General features: G+C 51.8%; 1 protein-coding gene across 8 annotated transcripts in view; it reads right to left on the bottom strand.

The window, feature by feature from the left end:
• SNX24 (sorting nexin 24) overlaps window positions 1-13,434 on the bottom strand; it is a 148,263-nt gene that overhangs the window by 107,456 nt on the left and 27,373 nt on the right. Inside the window, exon 1 of one of the 8 annotated variants that reach the window (XM_070076045.2) lies at window positions 12,364-12,612. The exons of 6 other annotated variants lie outside the window; for them this stretch is intronic. Coding sequence is in view for 1 of the 2 variants with exons in the window: in XM_051844150.3 (XP_051700110.1) it covers window positions 1,525-1,527 (3 nt within the window). In the remaining variant the exon portion in view is untranslated. Of the gene's footprint in view, window positions 1-1,524; window positions 1,544-12,363; window positions 12,613-13,434 lie in introns of those variants that run through there. One more of the 8 variants, XM_051844150.3, reaches the window with a different exon arrangement.

Here is a 13,434-nt window from a genome sequence, read left to right as displayed (position 1 = left end):
CTCAGTGGTGGCACGAATGTAACGGGGATCCTGACGGACTGTGCTGGGAGCAGTGACCCTCAAAAATGTCTCCAACACCAGCTGACCTCCTCGCGAGTGAAGACAAGCAGACACCCAAAACCAAGGGCGGGCTGGGCAACCACGTTTTCCTTTGTGTAGGAATGAAAGTTAGATAGGATGTTTTACCAAAAAAGGTAAAAATCCAGAATTAAAATTTTGACCAAACAATACAAAATCCCTGATTATGTTTTACCTTTAGCAACTATACAAGGGGCTGGAGCTGCAGCACCTGCAGTGCTGGCATCCCATATGGGCGCCAGTTCTAGTCCCGGCTGCTCCACTTCCAATCCAGCTCTCTGCTTTTGACCTGGGAAAGCAGTAGAAGATGGCCTAGGTCCTTAGGTCCCTGCCTGCATGGGAGACCCACAGGAAGATCCTCACTCCTGGCTTCAGATTGGCACAGCTCCAGACGTTGCAGCCAACTGGGGAGTGAATCCTTGGATGGAAGACTCTCTATCTCTCTCCCTCCCTCTCTCTCTCTCTCTCCCTCCCTCTCTCTCTCTCTGCCTCTCCATCTCTCTGCCTCTCCTCTCTCTGTGTGTAACTCGACTTTCAAATAAATAAATATTTAAAAAAAACTGCACAAAAATGCAGCGACTGAAACATCACACTTGTAGCTTAATACATCTACTGAATGGTGACTCAGTGAAAAGTATTTACTTTAACCTAAAAATGCTATTTCATTTTTCCTTCGAAGCTAGACAACAGCATAATACTCACACTCCACATATTCGTCTCATTCCACTTGTGCGAGATGGTGCAGCCGATACTCGGAACTGAGAGTATCCGGATTGCAGTAAAGCGCCCAGCACCAGACTACAGCGGCTTTCCAGTCCCGCTCCCTGCTAGGCACATCCTCCCACAAGCCGGCCACACTTCCGGGACAGAAAACGCACCTCACTGCTCATCCTGACAACAAGCAGAGCTAGGAGGAGGCAGCTGTTCATTAAAAACCACCAGCTACACAAGCATTACTAGCGAGAGGAAAGTACTGAAAACCACCCAAAAGCCCCCGAAGGTGACAGGACATTTTCAGCCCCAGGACACTCTTACGGGGACACTGCTCAAGTGTGAGCGCCCATCCCCGGCCGGGAACATCACCACGCACAGGTGACTGCATGCCACCAACCCCTGTATCATAAATACTTGCATGTATGCACACAGCAAGTGCATTTCTTAGTTCCACGGAAAAGTTCCAGAAGCAAAGAGAAACCACGGCACAGCTGCCACTCAGCCCTGGGTCTCTACGGACCATACGCTGACCACAAGCAGACAGGCAGCCTTGGAAAAACCCAGTGAAGGGCAAGGGGAACGCACACACCTGGTCAGACAGAAAGCAAGCAGGGTCCGTCAAAAGGACAGGGAAAGGTAGAGGAGGAAGAATAACAGCAGCAGAAAACTTATAAAAAAAAAAGCCATGAATCTCTCAAAGTTCATGCAGAAGACGCAACAGAAGAAACCCACCATCTGCAACCATCATCACGGTGAGTTCAGGCACAGACCACCGCTCCCGGCAACCCCTGGCCAAGGGGCTGTGGTGTGGAAATTCAGGGCTGATTCTTCCAACAAGTGCAAATACAGTCGGTGTGCAAAGACTGAGAGCCGAAGAGAGCGTGGCAAACACAGCAGCCGGCGAGCTGCCCGGTGCTCCCGCACTTGGCTTTCAAGACTCCTTCTCAGTCACGGGCAGGGGGGCAAAGGGCACACCTGCACCCCTCCCCCCCTGCCCTGTCGGCTGAGGGCGCTCCTGGCATTACAGGCTCTACCCTGGCCCAGCCAGGCTGGCACTCACACCTCACACTCACAGCGGCACCTCCAGGCCACGCACACACCGACGAGCTTCCTCACAGACAGCCCTGCCCCGCCACTGAGAATGCAGAATGAGGCTCTGAGGGTCAGCCCGTCCGCAGACACCCAGACCAGGGCCCACACAATCCCTAACATCCACTGATCGAGGGGCCTTCTCCTGGAAGAGCAGCAGGTGTGGGGCATAAGGTAATAACAAAAACCCACGTGTTTTAAAAAAAGCCCCTTGGGGTCAGCATCGCGACTTACTGGGTGAACCAACGTTGGAGCACCGATTTGAGTCCCGGCTGCTTCCCCTTTCGATTCAGCTCCCAGCTCATGCTTTTGGGAAAGCAGCAGACGATGGCCCACGTGCAGCCATTTGGGGAGTGAACCAGTGGATGGAAGGCCTCTCCTTCAATCTTTCAAATAAACAAATAAATACTTTTAGAGAAACTATATTGTAGGGGCCAGCGCTGTGGCATAGCAGGCTAAGCCTCTGATACGGTGCCGGCATCCCACACAGGCTGCAGTTTAGGTCCTGGCTGCTGCCCTTCCGGTCCAGCTCTCTGCTATGGCCTGGGAAAGCAGCAGAAGATGGCCCAGGTGCTTGGGCCCCTGCACCCATGTGGGAGACCCAGAAGAAGCTCCTGGCTCCTGGCTTTGGATTGGCCCAGTTCCAATCCTTGCAGCCATCTGGGGAGTGAATCAGTGGGTAGAAGACTTCTCTCTCTCTGCCTGTCTGTAACTTCTTACAAATAAATAAATAAATCTTTAATAAACAAATAAATAAATAAATAAAAGTTGCCATTTTGACATCAGGGTAAGACATTCAGGCAAGAATCATCAGGAATGCTGAGGAATGGAGTATTTACGGGATGTCAAGGCCTGCCCAGTGCTGCTTATTAACTTCAACAAGAAAAGCAGTAAGGGCACCGCAGAGAAAACCACAGAACCTGACCAAGTGGTCAAAGCACTCAGAGGCAAGCAGGTAACACAGGAGCCTGATGTCACAGCCCAGAGGACGCAGCGTCACTCACGGCTTTGCCTGTCCCAAACCTGCCCATCAGGCAACGCCCAACGGGAGACGGTCTATGAAAGCACCGCCCTGTCCCTCACAAACATCAGTTCCGTGGAAGACGCTGCCCGGCCAGGAGACAGCTCTGGACTAAAGGACACACACAAAGACCTGACAACTAAACAGCACATGTGCCTGCGTCCTGGGCTAGGGAAAGTAAAAGTTACAACGGACATCACTGGGACAACCGACGAGCCTGGAATACGGGAGACAAAGCAGCGTGAATGCTACATTTCTACCCTTGACAATTTTACTGTGGCTATGCTAAGAGAACAACCTTGTCCTTACGAATGATGAAATAATGAGGGGTCAAGAGGCAGAACGTATGCAACTTATGACCAAATGGCGCAAGGTGTGTGTGTGTGTGTGTGTGTGTGTGTGTTTATTTATTTATATTTATCAGGGGAAGAGGATAAAGTGGCAAGATGAGAAAAACTGATGAACCTGGGTATACAGAAACAAGAATTCTTTGTTACTCCTGCAACTTTTTGGTACACTTAAAATTATTTCAAAATAAAGTAAAAATAATGTCCTTGTCCCCCATAACATCTACAGCCTGCTGAACCCCAAGACCAGAGGCAGGCAGAGGGGATGGTAGTCCACTTCCTGTGGTGTAAGTGGGATCACAAGCACATTTTGAGGGGATGGGGTTGCAGCAGCCAGGACTGTCTCTGCTTGAAGCTGGGGGCTGGCCTGGCACCCTGGAGCTGTGGCCTAAAGGAAGCTGTGCATCTGAGGGGCAGCGTGTGGCTGAGACCAGGTGTGGGGCCCCATCTGGCTGCTCGTTCTGCTTCTGCTGTATTTCCAACATGATCAGAACACTTAGAGAGGGCGGCACCGCGGCATAGCAGGTAAAGCTGCCGTCTGCAGTACCGGCATCCCATATGGGCTCCAGTTTGAGTTCTGACTGCTCCACTTCCAATCGAGCTCTCTGCTGTGGCCTGGGAAAGCAGTGGAAGATGGCCAAGTGCTTGGGTCCCTGCACCGCACGGGAGCCCTACAAGAACCTCCTGGCTTTGGATCAGCGCAGCTCCGGCCATTGTGGCCATCTGGGGAGAGAACCAGCGGACCGAAGACCTTTCTCTCTCTCTGCCTCTGTAACTCTGCCTTTCAAATAAATAAAATAAGATCTCTAAACACACACACACACACACACACACACACACACTTACTGAGCTCTCATTATGAGCCATGAGCCACACAGAGTTCTGAGCAACCCTCACTGAATCATCAAAACCAAAGCTCAAGTTAGCTACCAGCCTGAGCTCCGACTGCTAAAGAGGAAACGAGGCCGAGAAATAGAAACAAATACTCAGGTGAGCGATCAGGAGCGGCAGGGATGGGACTGAGGCCTCCTCTTTCCTGTCCTGCGAGTCCCTCTAAGGGACAGGGCCCCGCTGTGAACGAGACACCGGGAGGACCGCACAGGACAGCGAGTCCAGCAGAGCACTAGGCTAAGCTAACACCACGGGCGGGGTGAGCCTGCAGACCAAGGCTCCAAGCCACGAGAGCAGTCAACAAACCACAGTCAGAAAACACACAAGTGACAGAACTCGCTGAAAATGTTTTCAGAACATTTCATCCACTGGAAGGGAGCGAGGAAATTAAAAAGCAAAAAGCTAAGGCAAGTGGAGCGAAACAGGCAAAGATAGACATGAACAGGAACTGAGTGTGAACCCTGAGTGGATGCAGGACAGCCAGTGAAACCCAGCACTCCGCGGTTCCCGCAAACCCCAGGCCAGACAGAGCTGAAGACAGAACTGGCCAAGTGAAGAGCAATCTTGTGAAACTCCAGGTCACGGGGAGAGCGCGAGGACATTCACAGACAGAGTCACTACAGGGCACACAGGACAGGACAGGAGGCCTCCACACACGTCTACAAGCTCCTGGGATCTGAACTTGGCAGTGTTCAACAGGGCAGGCACTGGCAGACGGGACAAGCGCGCAGAGGGAGCAGCGTGAGTGAGAGCAAGTTCCCTCCTGCGCACCCTGTGCTGGAGACGTCTTAGGGGCTGTCAGAGAGAGAGCGCATTCCTGAACGCTAAGTGGCATCGGGTGCACGGCAGACGTCGCAGCTACAACAGGCGCCACGAGAGGATCGAGACGATATGACGAATGACATCCCAGCATCGGGAGTGGAGCCAGAATGTCAACCCAGAGAACGGACAAAATGAAGCCCACCTGGACAGATGGACGGCTCATTTATTTATTCTTTCCTTTTATTAATTTATCTAACGTTTATCACTTAGAGATCCTTGCTTAACATTAAATGCAAATAAAACGTGAGCCCAGGAGCTGGCCGTCCAGGCCAGCGATGAAGACGCCAGTTAAGACATCGGGTGCTGTACCGGAGGGCCTGGGTTCCATACCCCCAGGTCTGACTCTCGACTCTAGCTTCCTGCTAACACAGACCCTGGGAAGCAGCAGCGGCGGCTCACGTCCCTGGGTTCCCACCACCCTCAATGGGAGACCTGGACAGAGCTGCCAGCTCCTGGCTCTGGCCCACCTCTGGGTGTTGTGGACATTCAGGAAGTGAACCAGCAGATCAGAGCTCTCTGTGTCTCTCTCTTCTCACAAAAATAGGAAAGATGACAGGGAGGGAGGGAACAAGGAAAAGAAGAAAGAAGTGGTCATTATCTTTTTAAAGAATGTCATCTTGGGGGTCAGTGCAGTGGCATGGCGGGTTAAGCTGCCGTCTGCAACGCCAGCATCCTGTATGGGCAACAGTTCATGTCCCTGCTGCTCCACTTCCCATCCGGCTTCCTGCTAATGTGCCAGGGGAAAGCAGCAGAAGATGGCCCAAGTACTTGTGCCCAGGCCACCCATGTAGAAGACCCAGAAGAAGCTTGTGGATTCTGGCTTCAGTCTGGCCCAGCCCCAGACAATGCAGCCATCTGGGTTGGAACCAGCTGATGGAAGGTATCTCTCTTTCTCTGTATCTCTCCCCCTCTCTTTTTTAACAACAGAATCTTTTTTTTTTTTAAAGTATGTCCAGAGAGAAATAATGGATTAAAAGAAAAAAATTCTGAGTACAGTCATTGCCAAAACTCTGCTTTTAAAATAACTTTTGTTTAAAAAATTGAAACTGAACTAAATATTCTAGATTCCCTATAGCAACTCAAGGAAACAGGATGCGGGAGTACACTAATTAGGATCTGCTAAGGTTCCTGCCTTGCTGCGGAAAGAAAAACAATCATGCATGACCTTAAATGTAATTAGAAAACTAGGGCCAATGCTGTGGCGTAGCAGGTAAAGCCACTGCCTATGTCGCCAGCATCCCATATGGACACCAATTCAAGTTCCAGCTGCTCCTCTTCCAATTGAGCTCTTTGCTAATGGCCTAGGAAAGCAGTGGAGGATGGACCAAGTGCTTGGGCCTCCACACCTGTGTGGGAGACAGGGCAGACACTCCTGACACCTGGCTTTGGATTGACCCAGCTCTAGCCACTGCAGCCATTTGGAGAGTGAACCAAAGGATGGAAGATCTGTCTCTCTCTCTCTCCCTCTTTAACTCTACCTCTCAAAGAAATAAATTTTTAAAAATGTCATCAATTTTAAAAAATGTATATAGCATAGGATAAAAGCCAACATTTTAATATTAAATATCTAAATAAATAGGTTCCAAAATGGCTGATGAGATACACAAAAAGAAGAAAAGCATCACTTGACAAAAGATAAAAAAGAAGAGAAAAAAGCAGGAATCAAACCTGATAATTAGAAAGCAGAGTGGCAGAAATGTGTTTGTAATCAAAGTAAGCAGACAAAAAAACCTCAAAACTCAAAAACTCAAAAAACTCCCATTTTCTTTTATAAAGGTGAGTATTAGTACAGTTATTTGCAAAGTAAGTACTAAAAATGCAAGCTTTGCCACCATCAAAAGTCAACTAAATATCTTTGGTCTTAATTTAACTCAAGTCCAAGCTCTCCACACAAAGCTTGAGCCCCTCCCCCACACTGTCCCCAGCCCCATGGATGCCAACGGCCACCCTGAACCCCTCCGGTCTCCAGCAGGCACCAGGCTCCTTCCACGAGCCTCTCAGCACATTCACTCTGACTTTCCCAAACCCAAGCTCCTCTCAATCTCTGTTCTTATTTAAACTTGCTGATTCCTTAACTTCCGGCTCAAGACAGGCCCACGGGCAAAGAGGGGCAGCCTGACTCCGAGCTAAGCCAGCAGACTCAGCGTAAGTGCACCCTTCCTCCCGCCCCATGTTCCTAGCGATGATGCTGGAGACCCATCTGAAGATAAATTCACACCCACCACAGAGATGGGTGCTCTCAGACCCCACGAACCTCAGGATCGTGAGGCCTCACTGCAGGGAGTGAAGGAGGAAGCCACGGATCTCACAGCAGCGGCGGGGAGGACCATGCCCAAGTGGGGAGGAGCTGCGGAGATTCCAAACCCCCACACAGAAGACCCTGGAGCGGGAGGGGCCGAGGGCACCGGGTGGTGCCTCCCTGGCCACTGTGGACCAGGCTCTGAGCAACAGGTGCAGAACCCCGAGAGTGAGCTGGAAGAGCAAAGGCAGGGAGAGGGGCAGGAGGAAGCAACATCCCTCAACAGCGGACCCCCAACACGGGCGCCGTGGGACCTGTTGACCTCTTCTGTTTCAGATGTGCCTTTCCCCAGCACAGCACGGAAGGGCCAGTGAGTGGCATCTCAACTCTGCAGTCAGCCGCGGTCAGCCAGCACTGCTCTACAGAAACTCACGATCCCTGTGTCAAGGAGACCACCTCAAGGAGAATTATTTCACCATCACACCCAGTTTAACGTCCCCGAGGCAAAGTCTGTAGGGCTACAGGTATACAGATCCTCCACCGACCTCCACTTGGTCCATGTCAGGCACTTGATACAGAGCGAGCTACAGAGATATTTAAAAATCCGTAACTCTATCAACAAAGACTTAATTCTATGGCATTCTCAGAAAAGCCAAATGACGCAGTTATCACAATCCCCACTCTGCCTAAGAGGAATCTGAAGCCCGGCACAACTGACCAAATGGCCACGATCCATGCTTTCTCCAACGCCAGCCTGTATGTGGGTGCCCTCACCCCACCCCCGCCCGGGGATCTGGGCAAACGCAGGCCCCCAGTCTGCAGGGGCAGAGCCACACCCGAGAGTCTGCAGGTGCAGAGAGCGACCCCAGAGAGTCTGCATTTCTGACACACGCCCAGCACAGCTGCTACTGCAGGGGCCAGATGCCGAGTTGCAGTGGACTCACAGCAAGCACTCCGTTACGTGGTTCCACGCCCACAGCGGTGGCTTCTCAGAGCCCACTCTGCTGCCACTAACACATCTCCAAAGAGGCTACTCCTTTAAAGATGGAAAACAAACAACATGGTTCATAAAAATTAAACTGTACAATGCATTGTATTTTTTTTTTTTTCCTTTTAAAAGGCGCAGCCATCGTTGGCCAGGAGAGTCCCACCCGTGCCCCGCGCTCCTCTGAGGGAACCGTCAGAATCTATTAAAGTTACTGTAGTTTGCTGATAGCAGCCGGGACGTGACAAATCGCAGGCCAAGAGTCAGATACCACAGAACGTGTTCCGGGGCTTCGGGGCCAGGCCCATTTGCAACCAAATCATATTGTGTGAGGCCGGCATGCCTGGTACATGACAAACTGATGCAATTTCGGCGCTGTCCACGGCGTGGGGAGATCTCCCTGATGCTGCCGGTAGTGAGTGTGCCGAGCCGTGCAGAGTTCCCAGATCTGGATCACTCGGGGCTGCAGAGGGTGCACCTGACAGGCCACAAATAATTACACTCCACTCTTTCCAATGCACTCTATTATTCTGCTTCCCTTATCTCTAGGAGCTCAGCTTCCGTGAACAAGCGGAGTTGGCTTCTATTATGACCACAACACAACACAACATTGTTCTTTTCTGGTATGATAAGTACAATGAGGCTTTGCAGACTAAACACTTGCATCAGGTCCACTCTCAGCTTTTCCAGGCAAAAACCAACCTGGGGCCCCGTGTGGAGGGCTGAGCTGGACGCTGCAGGCGGGCATGTCCCTGCACCCACACCTGCGGATGGGTACCAGGATCCAGTTATTATAAAGGCTTATTTGAAAGGAACAGGGCACGTGGGCAGCAGCTTTTACATGGTTCCCCTGCCACGCCCCCGCCCCAGCTCCATTCTAACAGCCTCTTCATTCAGAGGTTTTTAATGAAAACGTTTTTCCAAAGGGCGATGCAGGCAAACAAGGCTGTCCTATGTCAGCGGCGCACTTCTCAGAAACACGGGCACCTCGCTCCAAGTCCGCTCTTCTATTACGTTACAGAGAGCTCAGCTCCCACCGAACGGCAGCTTCTAACAGTAACATTCTGAGCAGTGCCCCACATATTATTCTTAATAAATGCCAAGCTTTCCAGGTGTTCTCATAGTTTTCCAAAGAAATCACAAGACTGAAGCAGACATTTTTAGTTTAAACTCTGACTTTAACGTTTCATAAAGTACTAGTGCCCTCCCCAAGTTTTTTTTTTTTTTTATCTACAATGATGATTAACATTGATTCAAATAAAGTAGTCTGAATACTTTCTTTTAAAATTTAATTTACTTATTTACTTTTGGGTCAGGTGCTATTCTAAGCTCTCTACATTTCATTTTTGTAACAATCCTATAAGACAGAATTTCACTTAATGAAAATGTACCACCACTATTCCTATTTTGAAAAATATTTATTTATACTGTATATATTTATTTATTTGAAAGAATGACAGAGAGAAAGATATAGAAACACCTCCCATCTTCCAGTTCACTCTTCACATGGCAGCAAGAGTCGGGGCTGGGTGAGGCCAAAGCCACAAGCCAGTAGCTCAATCAGATGCTCCCACATGGGTGGCAGAACTCAAGGACCTGAGCGCTCACCCGCTGCTTCCCAGGCACATCAGCAAGTCTCTGGACAGAAGGCAGAGTCACCAGGACTGTAACCAGGCACTCCAAACTGAGATGCAGGCAGCCCAAGTGACGACCCAACTCACTGTTCCCCAGTGCCGACTCCTATTCCTGCTTTTTCTTTTTCTTTCAGATTTATTTACTTCTTTGAAAGGCAGAGCAGCAGAGAGAGATCTTCCACTTGCCAGTTCATCCTCCAAATGGCCACAACAAAGCCAGGAGCCAGGAACTCCATCAGGCTCTCCAAAATGGGTGGCGGGGGCCCGAGTCCTTGGACCATGTTGATTGCTTTCCCAGGCCCACAGGAGGCACAGCAGCTGGGACTCACCCAGTGCTCCACCACAAGATGCCAGCGATGCCAGAAGCGCTTTAACGCCCTGCACAACACTGGCCCCATTCCTGCTGTGGAGGTAAGGGAACTGAGGCACAGAGAGGTCGCTAACCCATGTCTCACGGCTTGTAACTGACAGGGGTGGGAAGTGTGGGAAGTGAGCCCCTGCAGTGGCACTGGAGCCCCCTCCAAGCCTACTTCCTAATTCCACACATCCACCTGCGGACAGGGTGAGTGCAAGCAAACAGACCCCCACTGAGAAAATGATTGGGAGCGGATGGTGCAGACACACAAAAGTCGCTTGGATTCCAGCAGGAGCCACGAAGTCTTAGAGTGGAGATGAGCTCCGGTCTCCCCAGGACTGCTGGAAGCCAGGCCCATCCTGTTCTCTCGATGCGCCCCACCCAGCACCGCAGCGCCCACCCCCTGATGCCAAACAGCACTGGAAACACGGCAGTCCAAAAGGAGAAGGCCTGCGAGTGTGCAAACACCAGACTTCAACAAGCCACTGCAAAAGTGCTATCAATGATCTCGTACATGACGTGTACGTGGGTTACATGCCTCGGTCATACGTTGGATTTACAGGCACAAGTCCAAGCTCGCCACCAGCAAAGCCCCTCCAAACACCTCAGCCCGCTTCCAGGGGCTTCCTTCCCACCTATACTCCCTCTCCCCAAAGTCCCTCGGGCTCCACTGCCCTCCGTGACCTTGACAGTCAAGGTCACGGAGGGATTCAGGAAAAGCCGGCACCTGACCCCACCTCCCTTCCTGCCGCTGACTGCTCTCCCTCCTGCCACAGTCAAAGCATCTGCAGGGTCCAAGTCCCCCCCCCCCCCCCGGCATCTGCAGGGTCCGAGTTCCCCCACCCTCTATCCCCCGCAGCCCCTCACCCTCCCTGACCTTGCTGCTACTGGGCCCCAGGACCCCACAGCTTCGACTGAACCAACCACCTGCATGCTGCCTGCAAGGAGGCAAGGAAACCTTCCCACTCTGTGGACCAAACAGGAAGCAGCATCGACTCCCCACCTCGGTATCCCAGACACCGGTCCCCAGGAGACCCTTCTCCCACTACCCACTTCCTTCACTCACTGCAGGAGAGCTGCTCGCAGGCTCCCGGGTCAGCCATCATTCTGCCCAGTGGTCCCCCCCAACCCCACCCCTGCTGCTCCTGTCCAGGAAAAGCCAGGATCAAGCTGCACTACAGGCAGCACGGGCAGCGGGGTGCCACAGCCACCTGCAGGCCATGGCCTCAGGGCTCCTGTCCCCTGGAGCAGGGCCACCGAGAGAGGAGGGCCAGCGGGGAGTCCCCACACGTGGGTCTGCTTTGTAGGCTCGAAGACACAGCCAAGGGAGGAAGGAGCCAACTGGGGTAGAAGCGAAAATCTGCCCATCAGCTGTTGGGAGGAAGTGAAACCCGACTTGGTGTGCTGAGGGGAAAATGCAAGTGCATCAGCTCGGGGCAGGGGCAGGGAAGGCTTCCCGCAGGCAGAAGACCACGAGGCGACCGCGGGGGCTGGCAGGGGTGCGGTCCGGGGATGCAGGGAGCAGAGGGGAGCAGAGGAGGATGGAGATGCGACGTTTCATTCCTTGTTCCTCTCATTCTTGGAGCTGCCAGCGCCTGAAGCCTCTGACACGTGCGCCCCAGCCCAAACCTTCACCCTGGGCCACAGCGGCGGTGCCACAGGCGATGCCACTGAACCCCGCTGGGAGCGCCCGGGGCACCTCGGTGGCGGCGGCCAGCAGGGTTTCCTCAGCCCCAGGGCGCTGCACGGTCCACAGGCTTCTGCACGGCCTTGCTTGCTCCGGCACAAGGCAGCTGCTGGCCCAGCCTGGCCCAAGCACAGTTCCCAGAGCTACTTGTGCAGGTCCTACCCATACCGCTCAAAGACCAGGAGACCCTGTGACGGGACAGCCCCTTCCCCACCTCCCCAAAGCACCTCCTGCTCCCCAACTCCACCAGAGCGGGGCGCTGACAGCTCCAACATCTGCTTACTGTCCACCCTCCAGGAGCCCATGGACAGGACTGCCCCCAGGACCCCCGCAGTGTGGCTCTGTGTATCAGTATTCCCTCCTCCACCATGGCTGACCCCCTATATACAGGAAGCTGCTCTTCTCCCATGCCCATGCCCCTGATGTACTGTTCATTATTATCTACCATGGGGCGGGGTGGAGGGCATGGATTCCTGCACCTTTTGCTCATTTAGATCCTACCTGGTATGCAAAACACAGCTAAGCAGTCAGTGTTGTGGCAACGCAGGCTAGCCTTGGCTGGAGACGCCAGCATTCCATGTTACAGTGCTGGTTAGAGTCCCACCTGCTCTGCTTCCCACCCAGCTTCCTGCTGATGTGGCTGGGAGTCAGCCGATGATGCTTCAAGTACGTGGGCCCTTAACACCCACGTGGGAGACCTGGATAGAGTTTCTGATGTTGGCCTGCACCAGCTCCAGCCACTGTAGTCATCTGGGGAGTGAACCACAGGATGGAAGATGGATCAGTCAATCAATCAGTCTCTTTCTCTATCATTCCATGTCAAATAAATACATTTTTAAAAAAGAAAAAAGAGGGGGAGGCCCAAATAAAATCAGAGATGAAAAAGGATCCATTACAACTGGTATCACACAAAATCAAGAGATCACGAGGGACTGTTACAGACAACCGAATACCAACAAATTGGATAATCTAGAAGAAATTAATATATCTCTGAACACAAATAAACTAAGCTGAACCAGGAGGACAGAGAAAATGACAAGTAATCAGATCAAATCAGTAATAAAAATCCTCCCAATAAAGAAAAGCCTGGGGCCGGAGCTGTGGCGCAGTGGGCTAATCCTCCCCCTGCAGTGCCGGCATCCCATATGGGTGCCAGTTCTAGTCCCAGCTGTTCAACTTCCAATTCAACTCTCTACTATGGCCTAGGAAGGCAGTAAAAGCCCGCCCAAGTCCTTGGGCCCCTGCACCCCCGTGGAAGACCCAGAAAAAGCTCCTGGCTGCAGACATCTGGGGAGTGAACCAGGGGATGGAAGAACTTTCTGTCTCTTCCCACTCACAGTCTGTAACGCTATCAAAAAAAAAAAAAAAAAAAAAGCCCAGGCACATTGCTAAATTTTATAAAACTCGTGAGAGCTAACACCAATTCTCCTCCAGCTATTCCAAAGACCTATAAAAGAAGGAACTCTTCCAAATCCAATCTACAAATTCAGCATCACCCTAATACCAACACCAAAGACACAACAAAAAATTGCAGAACAATATCCCCGTAAATAAATCAAAGAATACTCAAAA

Source organism: Oryctolagus cuniculus, chromosome 6, assembly GCF_051225735.1.
Source record: "Oryctolagus cuniculus isolate XC-2025 breed Fujian yellow rabbit chromosome 6, ASM5122573v1, whole genome shotgun sequence".
In the NCBI taxonomy this organism is placed as follows: domain Eukaryota; kingdom Metazoa; phylum Chordata; class Mammalia; order Lagomorpha; family Leporidae; genus Oryctolagus; species Oryctolagus cuniculus.
The sequence above is the reverse complement of the archived record's forward strand: the minus strand, read 5'-3'. Positions and strand labels throughout refer to the sequence as shown.